Consider the following 20,319-nt stretch of genomic DNA (forward strand, 5'->3'; position numbering starts at 1 on the left):
ATTATGTAATGATTTTATTGTGAAGGGACTATCCATTGTAGCGGGGTAAAACCTATTGGAAAATGTGGTGTGGGGGTCTGCCCTTCCAACGCAGCCCACCATCAGTTTGCCCCGAGCTATCCGAGAGGTCAATTATGGAAGCGATGGACATGATTTTACTATGCCGCAACCATCAATGGCACAATGGCCAATTCTATAGGGATTGTGGTGAGGTGACTGCTTTTCCAACGCAGCCGGACTCCAGTTTGCTCAGGGCAGGAAAGACGTGCCTCTGGACATGAAGTGTGTTTCCTGACTGACTAGTTTTCCATGGATCTTTGGAAAGAATGCAACCGAAACATTCCCAATGCTTCAAGAGGCCTTCAAGCACGATTGTATTTGATAGCATGTACATAAACTTGCAGGCGTGCTCTTCGTACGAGGGCAAATAGGTAGGCCCTTTATGACTTACCGGTGAGATTCGATGCCTTAGCTTCCGCACAGCTTCCCTCGTCAATGCAATCGCCAAACGGACAATTGACCACACCGTCATTCACCAGTTGCCGTGATATGCACAGTCCCAGGCCGCAATGGAAGAGGGTTGACGGGACACGGAGACCATCACACTCTGAAAAACAATCAGGAAGGAAATGAGCGATAAAATACAGGGTTCATTCCCACAGTAACGCAATTCAATTTCCCACACCGCTCCCTTTGGTCGGAATGAGATCAAATCACTTGGGGAAGGTCAAGAGAACCCCCTAAGCCTTGCCACGACCCCATTCTAAGTCCTCTCCAAGGAGTAGAAGCGGCAGGACATCAGTTAACGTAAAGTAAGCATATAAATTTTTCAAATAAAAAGAATGCAGAAAAGGAAATTTACACCCTCTTTGGAGAAAGAATCCCATGTACCAGTCAATGCAAATATTTAGGCATTTATTTAACTAGGGATCTTGGGGTGGGGAGTTCAAGTAGATAATTTGACAACACGGAGAGGCATTTAAAGTATTGAATTGGGTGATGAGAAATTTAAAAGGAAGTGGTGTAGCCACAAAAAAGTAAAATAAGCATTATAAGGTACTCGTTATCCCTATCCTAGAATACTCGTCCATAGTATGGGGGTTCATAAGAGGTGGGATGTATTGAAAAGAATGGAAAATTTCAAAGAAAGGCAGCAAGATATGTTTACTCGGAAGGTACAAAAGAACAGATAGTGTCACAGAAATGTTAGATTTACTGAAATGGGAGAGTTGGAAAAATAGAAGAAAAAGGAGTAGGTTAGGCGCGATGTATATGTAGAATTGTTAAAAAGGACGAAGCGTGGGAAGATTTAATGGAAAGAGATAGAAAAGCCTAACTTTAAAATGGGAAAAACCGACCATAGTTTTAAAATAAAAATAAGGACTCGAAAGACAAATAAGAAAAAATACTCTTTTTCTAAATAGAACTATTCTTTAAATGGATCCAGTTGCCTCTGGAGGTTTGTTTAAGCCCTTACCATCCAATTTTAGAAGTTTTAAGTATAAATGCAAAGCAGCCACTGGGTATTAAACTTCATTGTAGTTATTAAAATAGTGTTTGTATGTGATGTGGACGGCATTTTGTATGTGATGTTTGAAGTTTGTTTGCATGTGATGTTTGAAGTTTGTTTGCATGTGATGTGGAAGTGTCTTTGTATGTCAAAATATTTTGTCTCTTATCTGTTTTTATATGTGTACATATGTAATATTCGTTGTGAGAGTTATCTCGGATGTGGGTAATGATGTATACAAAGTTAGCACTTGAAACGGAAACAAAGAAACTCACATATAAAAAACCTTGTGGATTTTTCATCAGCAGACGCACGTTTCAACGGACTGCTTTGGTGGCTTTTTGAGGTGAAACATTGTGATTTCGCGAAGACTCAATCACCTTTGACCCTTGATCACAATCCTCTCCTTATGTTTATAGATCCTGCCCCAATTTGTGACTTTTTCAAATAGCCCCAATATAAAATGCGATGAAATGTGATAATTAGGGACATTGTATCTCACACTGGGCACACGATTATGTGTGGAAGACATACACAATAATAATAAAGCAAAGAAACGACACGAGAAAACTAATGAAGAAGCCTTGAAACTGCCTTAAAGGACTTCCAAAGGGTGCTTTATTAAACAGTATTGGAAAAGAAGAAGATGGAATATAAGAAGACATAGCCTACCAACTGAGAGTACTTTGAAAGGGGAAACAGAATCAATGTTGACTGAATTTCAAGCAAAATAAAGTATTTATGGTCTCAGTTTGCATATTTACAGGACAGGGTAGTAAATTCTTCCCTTCCACGACAAATATGTGCACTAAAACTTTAAGACGTTCCAACGAGGATCTACAATCCATCCCGACACCCATTTACTTCATCTCTCATTCCCCAAATGCCCTCCCTCTATCTTGCTATCGAATGAATGACTGTTCCTATAACACATTCCATCTCTCTTTCTCTCAACCTTCCTCCTCCAATATACGTGAACGCAAAACTAGACCAGGAACTATTTAGAGACATCACTGATGTATTTTGATGTTACGTTCTTCATGGCCCTATACTACCTATTATTAGCATACTAGGTGGATCTATTGAAGAAGGTGCACTAGTATTTGTTTAATATATTTACCAATTCATCAATTTTGAATTCTAATACATTGATGAAGGAAGTACACCAAATTAAATACATTACACATTTACTGTAAACGGACCCTGGGGTAGGAATGCTATTATTATGAAAGCAGAATTACACCTGGTATCATCCAAGATGATACACCACTCACTTTTGATAGTTAATGTAATTTTATTCCTTCTAAACTATGCATGGTATGTTAACTTATTTCATCCAAGACAGATTTGTACGAATTATTTCATGTTTAACATTATTAAAACCATGGGAAAACCTACACTACACACTTAAAACGGGGCACACTCAAAAATTTAAAAAGTATTGTAATTTATGTCAATGTAAGTACAGTCTGGGGCAGAATGGACACCCTACTTTCAAACAATCACTGAAGGTTGCACCGGTGAATTAGTGGAGTAGGAGTAGTGGCATTAGCTGGTGGAATACGCATGTCATTTCACAAAGATTCAATCACCATTGATCCTTTGATCATCACCCTTTCCTTATTCTAATAGATCTTTGCCCCAATTTGTGACTTTTCCGTTTATTCCCAATATAAAATGCATTAAAATGTGATAATTGGGGAAATTGTACATCACTTGGGCACAAGATTATGCGTGGAAGACAGACACAATATAACAAAGCAAATAAATGACTACTAGAGGAAACCAAAAAGCCATAGAACTGCAAAAAGAAGTTTCTAATTGTTGAAATGATTCTGCTACAATTTTTAAAAATTAACCTCATCTAATACTGAGTACAATTCCACATAGTTAAGCCTGGGATCTTAATTTATACCTTTAATACCCTTCTTTTAAAGTTTATTTAACGTTTTATTATAGCAAGTTAACGTCGTTGTTCTATGAAATCATGACGATAGCATACGGTACGGTCATCTGATCATATGGTTCTGAATGGTTGTCTATAGAGCTAACACCCTCTGCCATGCATGGAGAAGAGACACCAAAATAGGGCAAAGAAACGACACGAGAGAACTGAAAAGCCTCCTAACTGCTGACTTAATGGACTTCGAAAGGAGGCTTTATTAAACAGTGGTTGAAAAGAAGAAGTAGATGGAATATAAGAAGGCATATAGCCTACTATGAATTGAGAGAGAGTACTTTGAAGAAGGGAAAACAATAATCAATACTGACTAAATTTGAAGCAAATTAAAGTATTTATATCCTCAGTTTGCATATTTATTGGACAGACCTCGCATAGCTGTCTGCGAGAATCAAGCTGGGGGTATTCAAAAGCCTTTAGCCAAACCTTTGAAAGAGGAGTCAACATTTCATCACTGAAGCTTGATAATTAATAAAACCAACAAAATTTAAAGACTTCCCGACAAGGCATAGGATTAGTATGTTAAACATTTTAATAGATACTACTTAGACTAACTTATATACGTAAAATATGGACCGTCTTGCAAGAAAAGAATGAATTAATAAATAATTTCACGACAAACGACACAAATCATATCTCAAAACAATTACTGACATGGATTAATGACTGAATAAATTACCCTGGAGCGAAATACCATATAAAAAGGGATAAAAAGTATTGAAATACTGAAGTTAAATACTATTATTACGTGGTAATCTATTGCTTAAGGTGGGCTCTGGATGGGCACAACTACGAAATTAATATTTTTTGACTCTCAGCCAAACGCAAACCAGCAACCTACTCTACATCAAGTCCCTCTTCATCTCCGAGCACTTCCTTCCTCCTTTCTATTCCCTATCTATCCTATTCCTATCCCTAATTACTCCTTATGCCATTAACATTCTCCCCTCCATTACAGTCTTCTCCTTCAACAACCCCCTGCCGACCAATGAGCCCTTCATCCATTTCACCTGCCTCCATAGGATTTCTCCCGACAAACCCCCAGTAGTAGTAGTATTTATGGGAGACTGAGACCGACAGCTGAGGTCATTTGCACCATAGGGGATGGACAGGAAAGGATGAAGGGGGGTGGAGAAACCCGGTGTCGGCATTAGCCTACTCTTTATGGAAGGCACCAAGGGGTCTGCAGTTTAACGTCCCATCCGACGGACGGCGTACTCACTCAAAGTGCCCTCCACAAAGCACACCTCGAGTAAGGATTGAGATACCTCTGAAAAATATTGTACACCACCACTGGGATTTGAACCTGGGCCTTCTGGGTGGGAAGCCAGTACGGTAGCCAATGCACCATCTTGATCCCCAACAAACCCCTTTCCTCGTCTCTTGGCATGCCAAGTATAGCGTGGGTTTCTTGGAAACCCCCCACTGACGTTCATCTCTCCCGAGGAGGAATACCCCCCAGCATTTGAGACAATGTCCGCTAGCAAATTCCCTCCTTTTTGCTACTGTGTAGTTACTATGAAGTCATCCACACTCCCACCGAAGGAGCGATCGCAGTGCTATCTCAATGCCTTATAAAGCAAGACAATCCTGGACTTCCTCCTGCAATACCCTGCCTCTGAGTCTGTCAATCAAGCCTACGACCACACCAGAGATGCCTAGCATTACCCTGCACCTTTCCCAATCTCACGTGCCACCTCCAAGTCCGTCAGTCGAGCCTACAAATACACCAATGATGCCCAGCCTGGGCCCACTTGCTCATCCCCGGTGCCTCAATCGTCAGTTAGCTGCAGTCAATCGTGAGGCTGGAGAAAGGTACGTTGCTGGGATTAAAAAGCTGCTTATAAGGATGCAAAACGTAATTGATCGTCGAGGTGACTATGTAGAAAAATAATTAAAAGCTCCACCTTTGGGCTGTCAATGATATCCCATCGGCCGAATTCATTGAGTAAGGGGGTGGTCATCGTTTGATGTGGAGACACGTGGACGTGCATTGTATTATGATATGCAAACACACTCCTCCTTTAAGTGAGGAGAGACACCTTGTCTGTAACTGATTGACCTCAAGACACGCAATATTCTGCAGCTCAGAGAAGTAGCCACTCTCTCTTCATTATATAAGGCCTTTTTTTATCTAAATGAAGGGTCAATTCCCTCTGGTTATATCGCAATATCTCGTCAATTGGAGCCACCGTTGTTGATATTCCAATGGCAAACTCCCGATGGCCGCCCCATCAACCGCTGCTCATGGTAGGACGTTTTCCCAGACATCAGACAAACTCCCAGCACCACTTCCGATGCACGTCCATTTGATGTCCATAATATACTTCTCATCCGTACACTTCCACACTAAATGGCAGGATGAATTTATTATATCGGAGAAGCAGTCGTCGAAGTTGGTTTTGCAACATGGCGGGAGAAAGGGGGAGCGGGAGAAAGGTACGATGCCAGTATTATGCTGCTTACTAGGAGATGCAAAAAGTGATTGAATGTCTAGGTGACCATGTGGGAAAATAGCTAAATGCTCAAACTTTCCAACGATGTACGCAAAGTTGAGAGAATAAATTTGATTTCTCACGAAAAAAAATTTGGAGACCTTACTTTTCGAATTCCCCCCTGTATATTCTAATATTTTACATAAGTGACCCTACTATTTGAATCGCCCTTGTAGATTTAATTTCAATTGGGAATTCCCCATTAGGACCTCGCAAAGAGGCCAACACGGTATGGCACTGTGTTTCAAAACATTAATTGTGTCGGGTTTAAGGACTTCCCAAGAGTCATGAACCAAGGCAAACCCGACATATCTTCTGTGCCTATAAATTAGAGTAATGAAGGAATTGACCAGATCTTAGAGCCTGTATGTAAGGAAGAGAGTCAAGGGGAGGAACTTAGTGATAGTTTGGTTTGCATCAAGAGAAAGGCAAAGACCACCTCTGCTCTCGTGGTCATGGCAGATGCTTGTAAGAAAGATTTGGCAGCTAAAGAAGTGTTGATAGAATGGGAAGATGGGAATGTTTCGGTACCCCCAATGTATACAAAAATTGAAGAAGACTGAACAATTCCTCTTTTGCTGGTATGTAATACGGGTAAAAGCTAGCAGTTCATTGAGAAAGAAACAGAAATACCAATAGGGATGATAGAAAAGTGTACAACTGAAACTTTAAATGAAAATTCGCACGTTGAGGTAGAATTATGGTGCAAAAAATGTCCGCAGAGTGACCTGTTATCTGCAGACTAGAGTATCCCCCCAGTCACGCCCGAGAAACTGCCCACCCCTGGGAAGGACCTGTACTTGGTGCTATCCCTGACCCAACTTTATTAGTTGAACTTTCAAAAAGGCGTAAATTCCATTGTTTCACGTTAGCGATGGCATTGGGACTTATCCTAATGGAATCAGATGTAATTATGTGTAAGAATAAATATTATACAAATCAAAGCTTTTACTGAGTATAACACTGAGGGATTTTATATTGAATCACATGAAATACGAGGGCAATTAGAAAAGTAGGGTCTCCTATTTTGTTTAATGAAAAATCAAATGTATTCTCAACTTTGCATACATCTTATGGAAAAGCTGAGCATTTCTTGAATTTCTGTCCTTTAACATGTTTTTTGAGAGCGGGAAACCAATGTTAGTCGCTTGGGGGGGCAACGTCCTCTGGGCTGTAAGGAGGGTGGTCGATGATATATCCCATCGGCCGAATTCATTGAGTAAGGGGGAGGTCATCGTTTGATGTGGAGACACGTGGACGTGCATTGTATTATGATATGCAAACACACTCCTCCTTTAAGTGAGGAGAGACATCTTGTTTGTAACTTAATTGACCTCAAGACACGCAATATTCCGCAGCACGGAGAAGTAACCACTCTCTCTCTCTCTCTCTCTCTCTCTCTCTCTCTCTTCATTCATTCTCTAAGGCCTTCCTTCATCTAAATGAAGGGTCAATTCCCTCCGGTTATATCGCAATATCTCGTCAATTGGAGCCACCGTTGTTGATATTCCAATGGCAAACTCCCAACGGCCGCCCCATCGACCGCTTCTTATCGTAGGACGTTTTCCCAGACATCAGAGAAACTCCAAGCACCACTTCCGATGCACGTCCATTTGATGTCCATAATACACTTCTCACCGTAGACTTCCACACTAAATGGCAGGATGAATTTATTATATCGGAGAAGCAGTCGTCAGTTGGTTTAGTAACATGGCGGGAGAAAGGTACGACGCCAGTATTAAAAAGCTGCTTATGAGGATGCAAAAAGTGATTGATCATCAAGGCGATTGTGTATAAATATAGCTAAATGCCCAACCTTTCCATATGATATACCCAAAGTTTGAGAATAAATTTGATTTTTCTTGAAAAAAAAATTAGGAGACCTTACTTTTCGAATTCCCCCCCGTATATTCTAATATTTTACATAAGTTCATGACTTTTTCTACAAACAAACAGCCTAAGAAAAGGTTGAAGGTACTGCATAAATGTAGTGTTATGAATTTTACAAGTGTATACGAGCGAACACCGTGAAGGTGAATGTTTTTCACATAGCTATTGTTTTTATGATTTTTATTCATTACTTGTTCCTATGTAATATCCAAAACAGTGTACATTTATGTAGGGGGTAACGCACCAAACCCCACCATCTATTTTATTTCTGTACCCAGTTCCAAACCCAACCCCCACCCATGATTATCTCTCCCAAATAGAAGCACACCCCAGCAAACAAGACAATGTCCGCTACCCGATTCCCATCTTTTTTGTTACTATGTCGCTATTATGAAGTCGTCCAACAATCCTGGATTAGCAGACCATTCCCCTCCCCGTTCCTCCCCCGTTACCCCACCTCTGAGTCCGTCGGTCGAGCCTTTGACCACACCAGAGATGCCAAACCTAGCCCAGCTCGCCCATACTTCCTCATTTGTTTCCCTTTCCATCCATTTCACCTTCTCCAATCTTCTCCACACCCACATCACTCAAAAGCCTCCAGTCTACGTCTATCCTCCAGCTTCAATGACCACGTTTCCATAGCCACACATAACTACGCTCCATATCAAAGTTTTTACGAGTCTTTTCTTAACATCCTTACTCAACGTCCCTCTCATCTTAACTCCCTCCTCCTTGTGAAAGCCTCTTTGCCTAGCGCAATTCTTCTCCTTACGTCCCTACTACTTTGACCGTGTTGGTCCAAAACACTACCGAGATACATATTAAACTGTTCTACCTGCTCTATTTTTTGCCCTCCTATTTTAATGTTAAGCTTAGCCTTTTTCTTTCTAGAAAATCGCATAACCTTTGTTTTATTAATATTGATTCTCATCCCATATATCTATCGCACTGAATTTCCAATTCACTCAGCAATGCTTGCAACCCCTTGGCTGACTGACCGAATAAAGCATGGTCATCAGCAAACCTGACTGATTTTAAGAATTCCCCGCCCACTTTCATTCCTACCTCCAGTTCTTCCCATGCCTCTTTGATCATTTCCTCTGCATACAGGTTGAACAGCATCGGTGATAATGGGCAACCCTGCCGTACACCTCTTCCTAAAGAACTCCCTATCCTGACTCCCCGTTTCCCACTCGCACCTGAGCAGTCTGAGACATGTACAGGTTGCGGATTAGCCTCCTTTCCCTATTCCAATCTATTCCTATTTTCTGCAATATACTCATTAGTTTTTCCCAATTCACTCTATCAAACGCTTTTTCGAAATCTAAGAAACAGGCAAATACCTCCTGGTTGTATTCTGTATACCTCTCTCGATTAATGATCTCATTACTGCAATTGCATCACGTGTACCTCTCCCCTTCCTAAACCCAAACTGGTCATCTCCTAAGTAATCATTTGCCCTGTACTCCTCACATCAGATGTAATACCTCATGAACTGATAACTGATAATAAGATCATGGGGTCGGTTTTTTGGGATGCACGTGGGATAATTTTCATTGACTATGGCCATCAATGGTGAACGTTTTCCGTGAATTTGTGAAAATAGCAGAGAGAATTGGTCATCGTTACATGTGATACAATACTACTTTTATTATTTGAAAGGCCTCTCAGCCCCCAAACAACCAATATATAGTAAAACCTGGCCAGGATCATTCTACTCTTCTGGAAGTGAGTCTGCTCCTTCTTCGTTTATACAACAGTAATACAATACAATTGGGTAGCAATTGGGTAAAACGAGGCTATAAGAGCTGTCAAGACGAAAACATCACGATTGGTGTCGACCATATGAGGTGAGGTCGACTCCAGAAACGGTGAAGGAAATCCACAAAGTGATACTGGATGATCGTCGACTGAAAATGTGCAAAGCTAGCAGACGTAGAAGGCATTTCAAAAAGTGCGGTACATGGCATGAAGAGAGAGAGAGAGAGAGAAAAAGAGAGGAGACGGCAGTTGGGTTGGTTCGGGGCAATACAGGATAGTGGGGAAAGAGGTGACAGAGTAATAAGGCGTAGGAGATAAGTTACAGAGAGATATATCACCATAGCATCAACTAATCCACGGTATATTGCATTTTAGGAGTAGCAAATTTTCATCGGTAAACGATTGTTAGTGAATAAAAATAAAAAAATGGGAAATGTTTCTCATTTCTCATTCCTCACGAAACTTGGTCGTTAAACATAAATAAATACCAAACGCAGAAATCCCAATGCCTTATGAAATTAATCACTTAGCCAAGTAAAATGCAAACCAAAGGTAAGAATTTTTATACTTATTTTTTTTCCGAGTCATTTTGATATTCACATGATGAATGCCCTCTATTTGAAGCTATTTTCATTCTGTTAAAGCGTTATTTACTTTAAGGCGGATGGTGTTATTAATTTTTGTAAAACAAGAGGAAATGCAGAGGCAATCTATCTAAATGGAAAGAGAGGCGAATTAAAAAATACTATGATGGGCAATTTGTTAAATATGTTGTCCCTCAGTTTGTATCAAGTGAATCAAGGTGAGGAGAAATAATTTTTCTGGCACTAATTAGGGACCGTTAAAGCCAATATAAATGGCACCAAGGGATACGGTTGGTAACCACGTATCCTCACGCTTTACCTTCTCTAGTCCTGCAGGTATAAGTTAAAGTCTTCATCGTCTTGAATGTTAAAATAGTTCATTGGAAAACATTAAACTTTACCAACAATTCTCGCCACATTCTGCTTCAGAAAAGAGTAACGGTTTCAGTATGTAATATTCTTATCAAAGGGAGATTTTAAATTCTCACCGATATCATTGCATCCGCGAAACTGAATAGTGGAAAATACATCCAAAAGCAAGTATTCTAAGCAATTCCTAGTTTTACGCTAAAAAATGTCATTAAGTAATGAAAAGAGGAATGAATTCATTCAATTCATCAACTGAAATTTTGGACATGAGAAAGCTCTACGCAAGACGGGTCCCGCGTTTGCTCACACTCGAGGAAACCAGTGTTGTGTTGTGATGTTTCAATTGAGTGTTTAGCAAAGTTTCACAGCAAAAAAGCAGAATTTTGCGCCGTTTCATAGCAATGGATGAAACATGGGTCCATTACTTCACACCCGAGACGAAAGAACAATCAAAACAATGGATTCGAAAGGGAGAACTGGCTCCAAAGAAGGCGAAGACCGTTTCATCTTGAAGGCAAGGTTATGGAATTGGTTTATATGGATGTACGTGGGATAATTTTCATTGACTATCTTGGAAAAGGAAAAACTATCAACGGCGAGTATTATGCAAACTTATTACAACGTTTGAGCGAAGAAATCAAGCAAAAGCGGGAGCATTTGGCTCTAGAAGAAAGTGTTGTTTCCTCAAGACAATGCACCAGCTCAGAAATCCATTATTGCAATGGCCAATTTTCATTGATTAAAGTTTAAAACACTACCTCATACACCCTAATTGCCAGATTTAGGTCCCCTCAGATTATTTTCTATATTCGCAAACTTGAAAAAATGTCTCGGATGGTCAAAGATTTTGCCAACCGTTGAAGAAGTGATGTCGGCTTTAGTTCAATGGCTATTTTGAGGAGCTAGACAGTTCTTATTATAATGAAAAGGGTATCGAACTTCTTGAACATCACTGGGAAAAGTGTATATAGAGCTTAAAGGAGATTATGTTGAAATATAAACACATTTTTTTTCCATAATTTTCGTGTTTTCTTTGTTGGGTCGGGTACTTACCGATAGCTTATGCACAGAGAACCATGTGGGATAAGAGTTTGGCATACCTTGGAATCCGGAATATGCCACAACCAAATCCAGCGAGTAGTCTCCCTTCAGAGCCTTGTTCGCCACGTACACATAAGTCTTCAGTTCCCCTCTCGGATCCACGACCGCGCCACGAGAGACAAACTTCTTCCACGGATTTTCCGAACCGCGGAATATGCTCAGAAACCCAGAGAACATCGAGGACTGCATCGTGGGTCGGAGGGGAGGCAACTGCGTCGGTTGCTGAATCAGGAAGTTGAGGTCCCGGGTCACTTGAATTCCAAAGAGCATCGAACCACAGATTCGGTCATAGGGTTGCGGCATGTTGTCCTCGCGGAACTAAAACGAAACAGCGCAATAGAGCAAAGATTAGCTTCATCAACGCACCACGGAGACAATTCACACAGTAACATTTCCATTTAAATTAGGAGCGGGTAATTAAAATTTGAATTAAATAAAATAAAAACTCCACAATAGACAAAACCACAACAGTCTCAATGAGTTGTACTCTCTTACGAACTGTGTTCAGAAAGTAATTTGACTTTTCAAATTTCTCAGACAACATTCTTCCATTTTCGATTTTTTTGGCTTTTTACGCGGATACACATGTCCTTAACATTTACTTACAGATTTAAAAATGCAGCATATTTAGTTTGTTATTGACAGATACAAAGGTTAGGCATGTTTTGGTGTGCCCGGCAATTTTCTACTATAAAAAAATTGGATCAAAGAATTTGCATCAAATTCCGGTGCAAAAAATTGAATTGAGGGCACCAAGGCACTTGAAATGTTGAGAGTGGCATGAGGTGAGTCTGCTCTGAGGAAAAAAGGTATTTATAAATGGTACAAGCTCTTCCAAGATGGACGAGAAGATTCCAATGACAAACCTTGCTCTGGATGCCCTACGACGTCGACAACAGATGAAAACATTGAAGAAGTGAAGAAAATTGTATTCAAATATCGTCGAATCACTACTAGAGAAATTGCTGAGGATGTTAACATATTGGTTAGCTCATGCCATGGAATTTAATGGTATGTTTTCGGCCTGAGACGTGTGTCAGAAAGGCTAGTTCCAAAACTGCTTAATTTTGACCAGTAGAGCCATCGCATGAGCATCGCTCAGGAGCGGTTGAATGAAGGCAACGATGATCCTGATTTGCTGAAAAGGATTATAACTGGAGACGAATCATGGGTATGTGGTTACGACATCAAAACCAAAGCTCAATTGTCCCAATGGAAGAACGTAGGAGAATCAAGACCAAATAAAGCACACCTTATTCGATCAAATGTCAAGGTTTTGCTCACTGTTTTCTTCGATTACGGTGGGATAGTGCATCAGGAGTTCTTACCACAAGTTCATGCGGTCAATAAAAAGTATTACCTTAAAGTTATACACCGCTTGCTAGAAATGATACGAAAATACGTCCGAAACTGTGGAAAAACAATTCATGGTTTTTGCATCAGGATAATGGGAGAGTGGAAATGGGAGAGTTTGTAAAATATTAGAAAAAGGAGTAGATTAGGATGCATAGAATTGTTAAAAAGGACGAAGCGTGGGAAGATTTAATGGTAAGAGATAGAAAAGCCCAACTCTAAGGGACAAAGCGAACACAGTTTCAAAATAAAAATAAGGACTCAAAAAACCAATAAGAAAAAATACTTTTTTTTAAATAGAACTATTGTTTAAATGGAACCAGCTGCTGCATGGAGGTTTGTTTGAGCCCTTTCCATCCAATTTTAGGAGTTTTAAGTATAAATGTAAAGCAGCCACTGGGTAATAAACTTCATTGTAGTTCCAAAGAAATGCTAATGTGCATTTCATGAAATGCACATTAGCGGATGACTCTGTTAAAAGTTACTGTTTCGGCATCTCCCGCAGTTTCTTTGGAATTTGTGTCTAAGGTATGAACACCATAAGTGTTTAAAAGTTGGATTTAACCTCGTGGGCTGTGACGTGTAACGCACAAATACCAATGCCGGTGACATTGTATGTACGGTATTTCGTCACAACATCTTGTTCCTTTAAAAGCCCCAAAATTTCAGAGTTTAAGAGGACCCCTCGGTAGCTTAAATGGCTAAAGCACTCGACCGGATATTGAGGGATCTGGGTTCGAATCCGAGTCAATGAGAATGATTTTTACTCTCTGAAATTGTTGCATTCATTGGAGTTATTAAAATATTGTTTGTATGTGATGTGGACCGCATTTTGTATTGATGTGGAAGTTTTTTTGTAGGTGACGTGGAAGTGTCATTGCACGTAAGAATATTTTGCTTCCTATCTGTTTTTCTAGTGCGTGTATGTATGGAGATTTGACATTGAGACAATCCACAAACCACCAAATAAGTTAAGAGCACAGCTGGTTAAAGCAAAGGACCCCATTGGGCTGAAGAGCCCAGGAGTGTACCAGATCCCATGTGAGTGCGGTGAAGTCTACGTGGGTGAGACATGATCGAAACAAGGCTGAAAGAACATCAGAGGCATCTCAGACTGGGACAACTGGAGAAATCAGCCGTTGCGGACCATTGCTTTACCAAGGACCATAAGATAAGGTGTGAGGAGACCAAAATTATATGCTGATCCAACGGATACTGGGACCAACTCACTAAGGAGGCCATCGAAATCCACCTCCAAAAACATAATTTTAACAGGGACTCAGACTTTTACCTGAGCAACACCCGGAAACCAATCCTTAGAGTAATGGGGGAAACCAGGAACAACGGGTGGCCAATGGGAAGGCGCCCTGATACGCGCCATCCCACAGACCAATCAAATGATTGGGTGGTAGGACTGATTTTCTCTGGTGCGAACGGAGCGGTGGAGGGGGGTCTGTCTGGCAGGGTAAGGTGGAGGGGGCTCTTAGCCACAGACCGACACCAACCTCAGTCGCCTGCTGGCTGTCGTTGAGTGAGGACACCGTTTTTAATGAAGCAAGTTTTTTGTCCGCGTCGAAAAACAAAATGAATCTGAATTTAGAGCAACGTTATTCCGTGAAGTTTTGTGCGAAACTCAGGAAGACGGCAACTGAGACCCTCGATATGATCAAGCAGGCTTATGGGGACACTGCCTTAAGCCGTTCCACAGTATTTGAGTGGCACAAGTTGTTTAGAGAGGGTAGGGAGCTCGTTGAAGACGACCATCGCTCCGGACGGCAAGAACCGACACGAATGTGGACAGAGTGAGGACACTGCTGAACACAGACCGACGCTTAACCAGTGAAGAAATTGCAGACCAGTTGGGTCTGTCTGCATCCAACGTCCAACGCATTATTTCACAGGATTTGGCCATGCGCAAGGTGTGCGCCAAGATGGTGCCGAAAATCGTGCCATGGTGCGCTCGTCATCAGACAGCTCCTGACCAAATGCGGCATTGCCACGTTGCCGCACCCGCCCTATTCTCCCGATCTGGCACCACCAGACTTTTTCTTCTCCTTCCCCCTGATGAAAAGACAGCTCAAGGGACGACGTTTTGACTCGATAAAGGCCGTTCAAGAGGCTTCAACGAGGGTCATCAACGGCATCCCCCAAGAAAATTTCCAGCGGGCGTACGGGGAATGGGAGCAACGTTATAGCAACTAAGTGTGTAGCAGCTCAAGGAGCATACTTTGAAGATTATTAAGTCGATGTAAGTATATCATCAATAAAATTCTTGTTAAGAAATCAGTCCTTCCACTTTTGGGTGCGACCCTGTATACAGGGGGAAAAGTGGCCAATGGCATTCAAAAGCCCTGAAGACAATGACCAAGTCGGATATCGAAACGTCAGCCGATATAACCCGGTGGAGGACCCGAGAGGAATTTACATAGCTGATACGCCGGGAAAACATCAAATTGTTTATGTATTTTTTGTTGTAAAAGTGATCATTGACCAAACTTGAGCATTGCCACCAGGAAAATCACCTAATTGCAACGTAACTCTTGAATAAATAGTAAATAATGCACCGGCTCAGTCATCGTAGCTTTTGAGAGATATATTTTGGTCATAAATAACACCAAAATCATTCCTAAGCCACCATATTCACCGAATATGACTCCTTGCGACTGTTTCCTGCTCCCAAAACGGGAGAGACCCATGAAAGGATGGAGATTTGAGATGATTGAGGAGATAAAGACTGCATAGCTGGGAGAACTCGAGGCTATACCAAAAAGTGCTCATCAGAATTGCTTCGAGGATCAGAGAAAGTGTCAGCACAAGTGTATTATATCTGAGGGGGATTACTTTGAAGGGGACAGCTTGAATAATGAAGAATAAACAAATGTTTTTTCATAAAACTATGAAGTTTCCTTACTTTCTGACTATGGCAACGAATTGACATATCAAGTTTTAACGGCAAAGTGCAGTGGTAAAGGTTATCGTAAGAAATCACTGATGAAATGTACTGACAGATCAATTTGATCAATCTGATTTTTATGGTGTCAGTTTGCATATTTATTGAAGAGATGTCCTTTGTGTAGACCCGAGGGGGATTACAGTGAAGTACCCAACTTGAATAATGAAGAATAAGTTAGTATTTTTTCATAAAAACTTAAAATCAATTACTTTTTCAACACACTCCGCATTGCTCCATGGAAAGTGACATCGTGACTTCATGACGTGACCATTAACCGGGGGTCCAGTTAAGTATCAATCGGCCAAGTATAACAGCCCGCAATTAAGTGACGTGGGTCGCTTTGCCTTCCCAAGATCTCCCATTACTTTCCCAAACACAAATCAGTCCCACTCCTGTCATCTGCTTTGGTGGAATAAATCTTTCTCCTTATTTTTGAAAGAGTACGTATTTTTAGGATTATATTTTAAGTAAATTTCTGAGGAACTGGGCACAAGAGAGAATACAATGGATAATACGAGGTCTGGCCAATAAATACGCGAACTGAGCCCATAAAAACTTTATTTTTCTATAATTTCAGTCTAGATCGATGATTTTGTCCCATTTTCAAAGTACTCTCCATTTGTAGGCTTTGCACTTATTCCATCTTCTTTCCATTCACTGTCTAGTAAAGCAATCTCCTTTTGAAGTCCTCCTTCTGAAGGCAGTTTTAGGCTTTTTAACTTTCTCGTGTCCTTTCTTCGCTTTTTCACTGTCTCCTCCACATATCATCTTGTTCCTAAGTGATGTACAACATCCCCAATGATCACATTTTATTGCATTTTTGATTGGGAATATAGGAAAAAAGTCGCAAAGGGGGAAAAGATCTATTAACCCTCTTAGTGCGGCGGGCCGATATATATCAGCTTTCGTATCCCTGGCGAAAAGTGCGGCGGGCCGATATATCGGCTCTTGCGTAAGCTATTGTTTAAATCGTTGTAACTTATGGTTTTTTTCTTTAATAATTTATGGTTTTTGTGCTATCGATAGGTTGAATTCCATAGAATTACATTACTAATTTTTTTAATTTTTTATTAGCAATTTCAAATGCTTTTCAAAAAGTATAATTCTTACCATAATTTTTCGTTCAGTTTTTTACATGTCGGGAAGCTCAGCCTAATTGTCTGCTCGTTTTTTTTTTCTGAGTGGTCTTTCCACTATGAAAAGCCACTGAAAGGCTACTAATTAATCTGTGTTCATCTGTAATCTCTTGAATGTGTTGTGGTGTTGATATATAACTGCTTATTCAGACTTTGTTGATACGATGGAAATGAGAGCACTGCTTTGTAATCATTTTGGTTTCTCCTGCCGTCCATCGGGATCTAATCAATTGTGCCCTGTGTATTGGATTACATTGTCAGCAGTTCTCTGTGAGTTAGAACTTTGTTTTTTTCTGCCTTTATATTGTAAGCACATTGCCGCAGTCTCAAGGAAAGGGGAAAAGTCCCAATTTGACTCAGTGAGATCAGCCTTTTCAACAAAATCGAAATACGCAGAGGCTGACAAAAAAATTTGCAATTCACTGGTTTTTCTTTTTATTTATTTATTCATAATTTTTCCTACATGTCTTTTTGAATCTTTCTTAGATTTAAATATGGTAGTTTTATTGAAAAATGTTTGAAAAAATATCATTATTGTGTCTAGAAAATCGAAATATTGTTGCTAAAAAAATATTCTTCAAAATTTATAATACTGTAATAATTACATTTATTAAATTAGGATAAGGATAAATAGGAAATAGGTTACACAAATGGCGCAAACTCCCTCATTATGGATTGACTTCACAAAAGTTAGCCAACCTCTTTCCTGGGGAGAAATTTCGAATAGCTTCTTACAATACGAATAACTTAAAATCATTCTGGAATACTACAAAAGACAAAATATGTAGACAAAATAAAAGTAGCATTTATAAGTTAATTTGTAAGGACTGTAGTGCTCTACACATACGAGGCCAAACGGGGAGATCATTAAAAACACGGGCGTAGGAACACAAACGCTGTTTCAGGAACAGTGACCTCAAGCAATCTCACTTGGCCAGGCATCTATGGGAAGGAAACCATGGGAGTGATTTCATCCCGGAACTCTTACACCAGATGGAAAAAGGAACGAGGATGGACAAGTGGGAAGAGCTTGAAATCAGAAAGAACTTAAAAACGGGTCATTTGGTCAACGATTTATTGTTTGAATACCTCTCCCCAATCCTGGAAGTACCCCTTTCCCTCACAGATTGACCCAAACAAACCCCCCACCCCACTCTGAACCCACCAGCCACCTTTCCTGACACTTAACCCCCCTCTCCCCCGACCCCATCAACCCCGATCGCAACCCCACTTTCTTTCCCCCCTCCTTCTTCCCCTCCCTCTCTCTCTCGCTCTCCCATCCCTCCTCTCCCTCATGAATGCTATATAAATGGACTGCGACTCGATTAATTTGTACCTGATGATGAAGCTTGAGCGTTGAAACCGGTTGTACGCAAATAAAGGACAGTGGAAAGATACATTGTATTCTTCATTTAATAAGCTGTCAGTACATTTCAGCAGTAATTTCTTGTTAACTTTTATATCACACTTCACCAAAAAACTTGATATGTTGATTCGTTGCTCCGTGATTTCCTCAAGTGCCATTTTCAGACCAAGGACAACAGAAACTAACGTAATTGGCACCATACGCGTAGCTCGACGATCTGCCAAGCACAGATGGTTCCTCATTGGGTCTCAGGCAGCTAGCGCCGCTATGGTGGGCAGGGCTTTAGTCCAAGGTGTCACGGCTGCCAGATTGCCCCAGTTCACACATTTATTGGATAGAACTCGTACGTATTCTTACCATTGTATTTTTTGTTTAATTTTCAATGCGCTGGCACAAATGAGAATGCAATGGATAACACACATTTACAGTTAGTCTTAGAGTTTTAATAGCAATTAAGTTTCCCGTGGGCGTCAAGACACACACTCTGCTTACCTTGACGTAGTCCAAGCACTCGCCTTCGTCCAACGACCGGAACTTAAGCTTCTGAATAACAGCGACAACGCCAAGGCCTCTTCCTTTCGCCTCCACCTCCCACCGACAGTTGAAGGAATGCGACCCCGGCCAGTTGCCTAGCAGACGTCCACCCTCGCGCACAAGCAGCGGACGCGTCAGGGAGATGGACAGTTCTCTCTTGGACAGCCGGGAGCATACTCTATCACTTGCTATGTCATCTGCGGGAAGTTTCCAGGTTTTAAACAAATCATTAGGGGTTTCATTCGTGGAGATAGATCTCTAATATATCGAAAAACAAATATCGAAAAATAAATTATCACTTAAAACTCTGTGAATTACAACTCAAGTGTCCATAATACACATTCTTTGTGCTCCCTAGATAGAATATTCGTCGCGATTTGACAGTGGCACAGTTCACGGTTGTAGCATCAAGCATTTTCACCTTTAATTTCAAAATGAATAATTTTAGTCACAAAGCCACTTCAGTGGGCACTTTCGATGAGGTGCTTTGCAAATAGAGATGTTATGTTCTTATTCTTAACACATGTTTGGTGTTCTTTAATTCTTTCTTTACATTTCCCATCCTGTTTGCCCAATACACTTTGTGTTACGAGGGTCATCCGGAAAGTAGTACCCGTTCGTGAAATAAAGACACAAAAGTAAATATTAACAAACATAAAAAATTTTATTTGAAAGAGGATACTTTATACTACTTCTCAACATAATCTCCAAGCAAATTAAGGCATTTGTCATAACGTGTGACAAGTTTCTGTATTCCTGCTGCATAGTCCTTCGCCGCCAGCTCATTGAGATACGCGAGGGACCCATCTTGCACAAATTTTTGCATAATGCAGATGGTGTTTAACAATTTCATGAACAATTGTTCGAGAAACATTGGGAAAATGCTCACAGTGTCATCAATTGTGACGCGCCGATCGTTCCTCACGAATTCGTCAACTGAGCTCACCAGTTGGTCTGTAATGACAGACGGTCTCCCCGAACGCTCATCGTCGTGTGTGTTCCCCCTCCCCATGTTGAAGTTGCGACACCACCGCCGAACAGACGACTCGTCCATTACATTGTCTCCATACACCTCCTTTAATTGGCGATGAATATCACATGGGCGAACGTTTCTTGCATTGAGGAATTTAATCACTGCCCTCACTTCACAACTGGCGGCGTTCTCAATTTTTTTAAACATTGTAAACAATCACAGAAACAACACAGGCAATGCTAGCGTCACGCAACTTGGCTCAGAGAAGGCAGACAAGCCACTGAAGCTATCTGACCTCGTCCAGCGGCTACTCGCGTCGTCAGCACTTCATGCG

The 20,319-nt window shown here is 40.8% G+C and overlaps 1 protein-coding gene across 1 annotated transcript in view; it reads right to left on the bottom strand.

Annotated features, from left to right (window-relative positions):
• Nucleotides 1-20,319, bottom strand: part of LOC139691706 (uncharacterized) — a 62,710-nt gene that overhangs the window by 23,543 nt on the left and 18,848 nt on the right. The window contains exons 2-4 of the mRNA XM_071589555.1: nt 18,971-19,209; nt 11,670-11,988; nt 452-607 (exon numbers count right to left, since the gene is read on the bottom strand). Of these exons, the coding sequence (XP_071445656.1) occupies nt 452-607; nt 11,670-11,988; nt 18,971-19,209 (714 nt within the window). The remainder of the gene's footprint in view (nt 1-451; nt 608-11,669; nt 11,989-18,970; nt 19,210-20,319) is intronic.

Source organism: Hetaerina americana, unplaced genomic scaffold (assembly GCF_022747635.1).
Source record: "Hetaerina americana unplaced genomic scaffold, ioHetAmer1.1.p SCAF_39, whole genome shotgun sequence".
Lineage (NCBI taxonomy): Eukaryota > Metazoa > Arthropoda > Insecta > Odonata > Calopterygidae > Hetaerina > Hetaerina americana.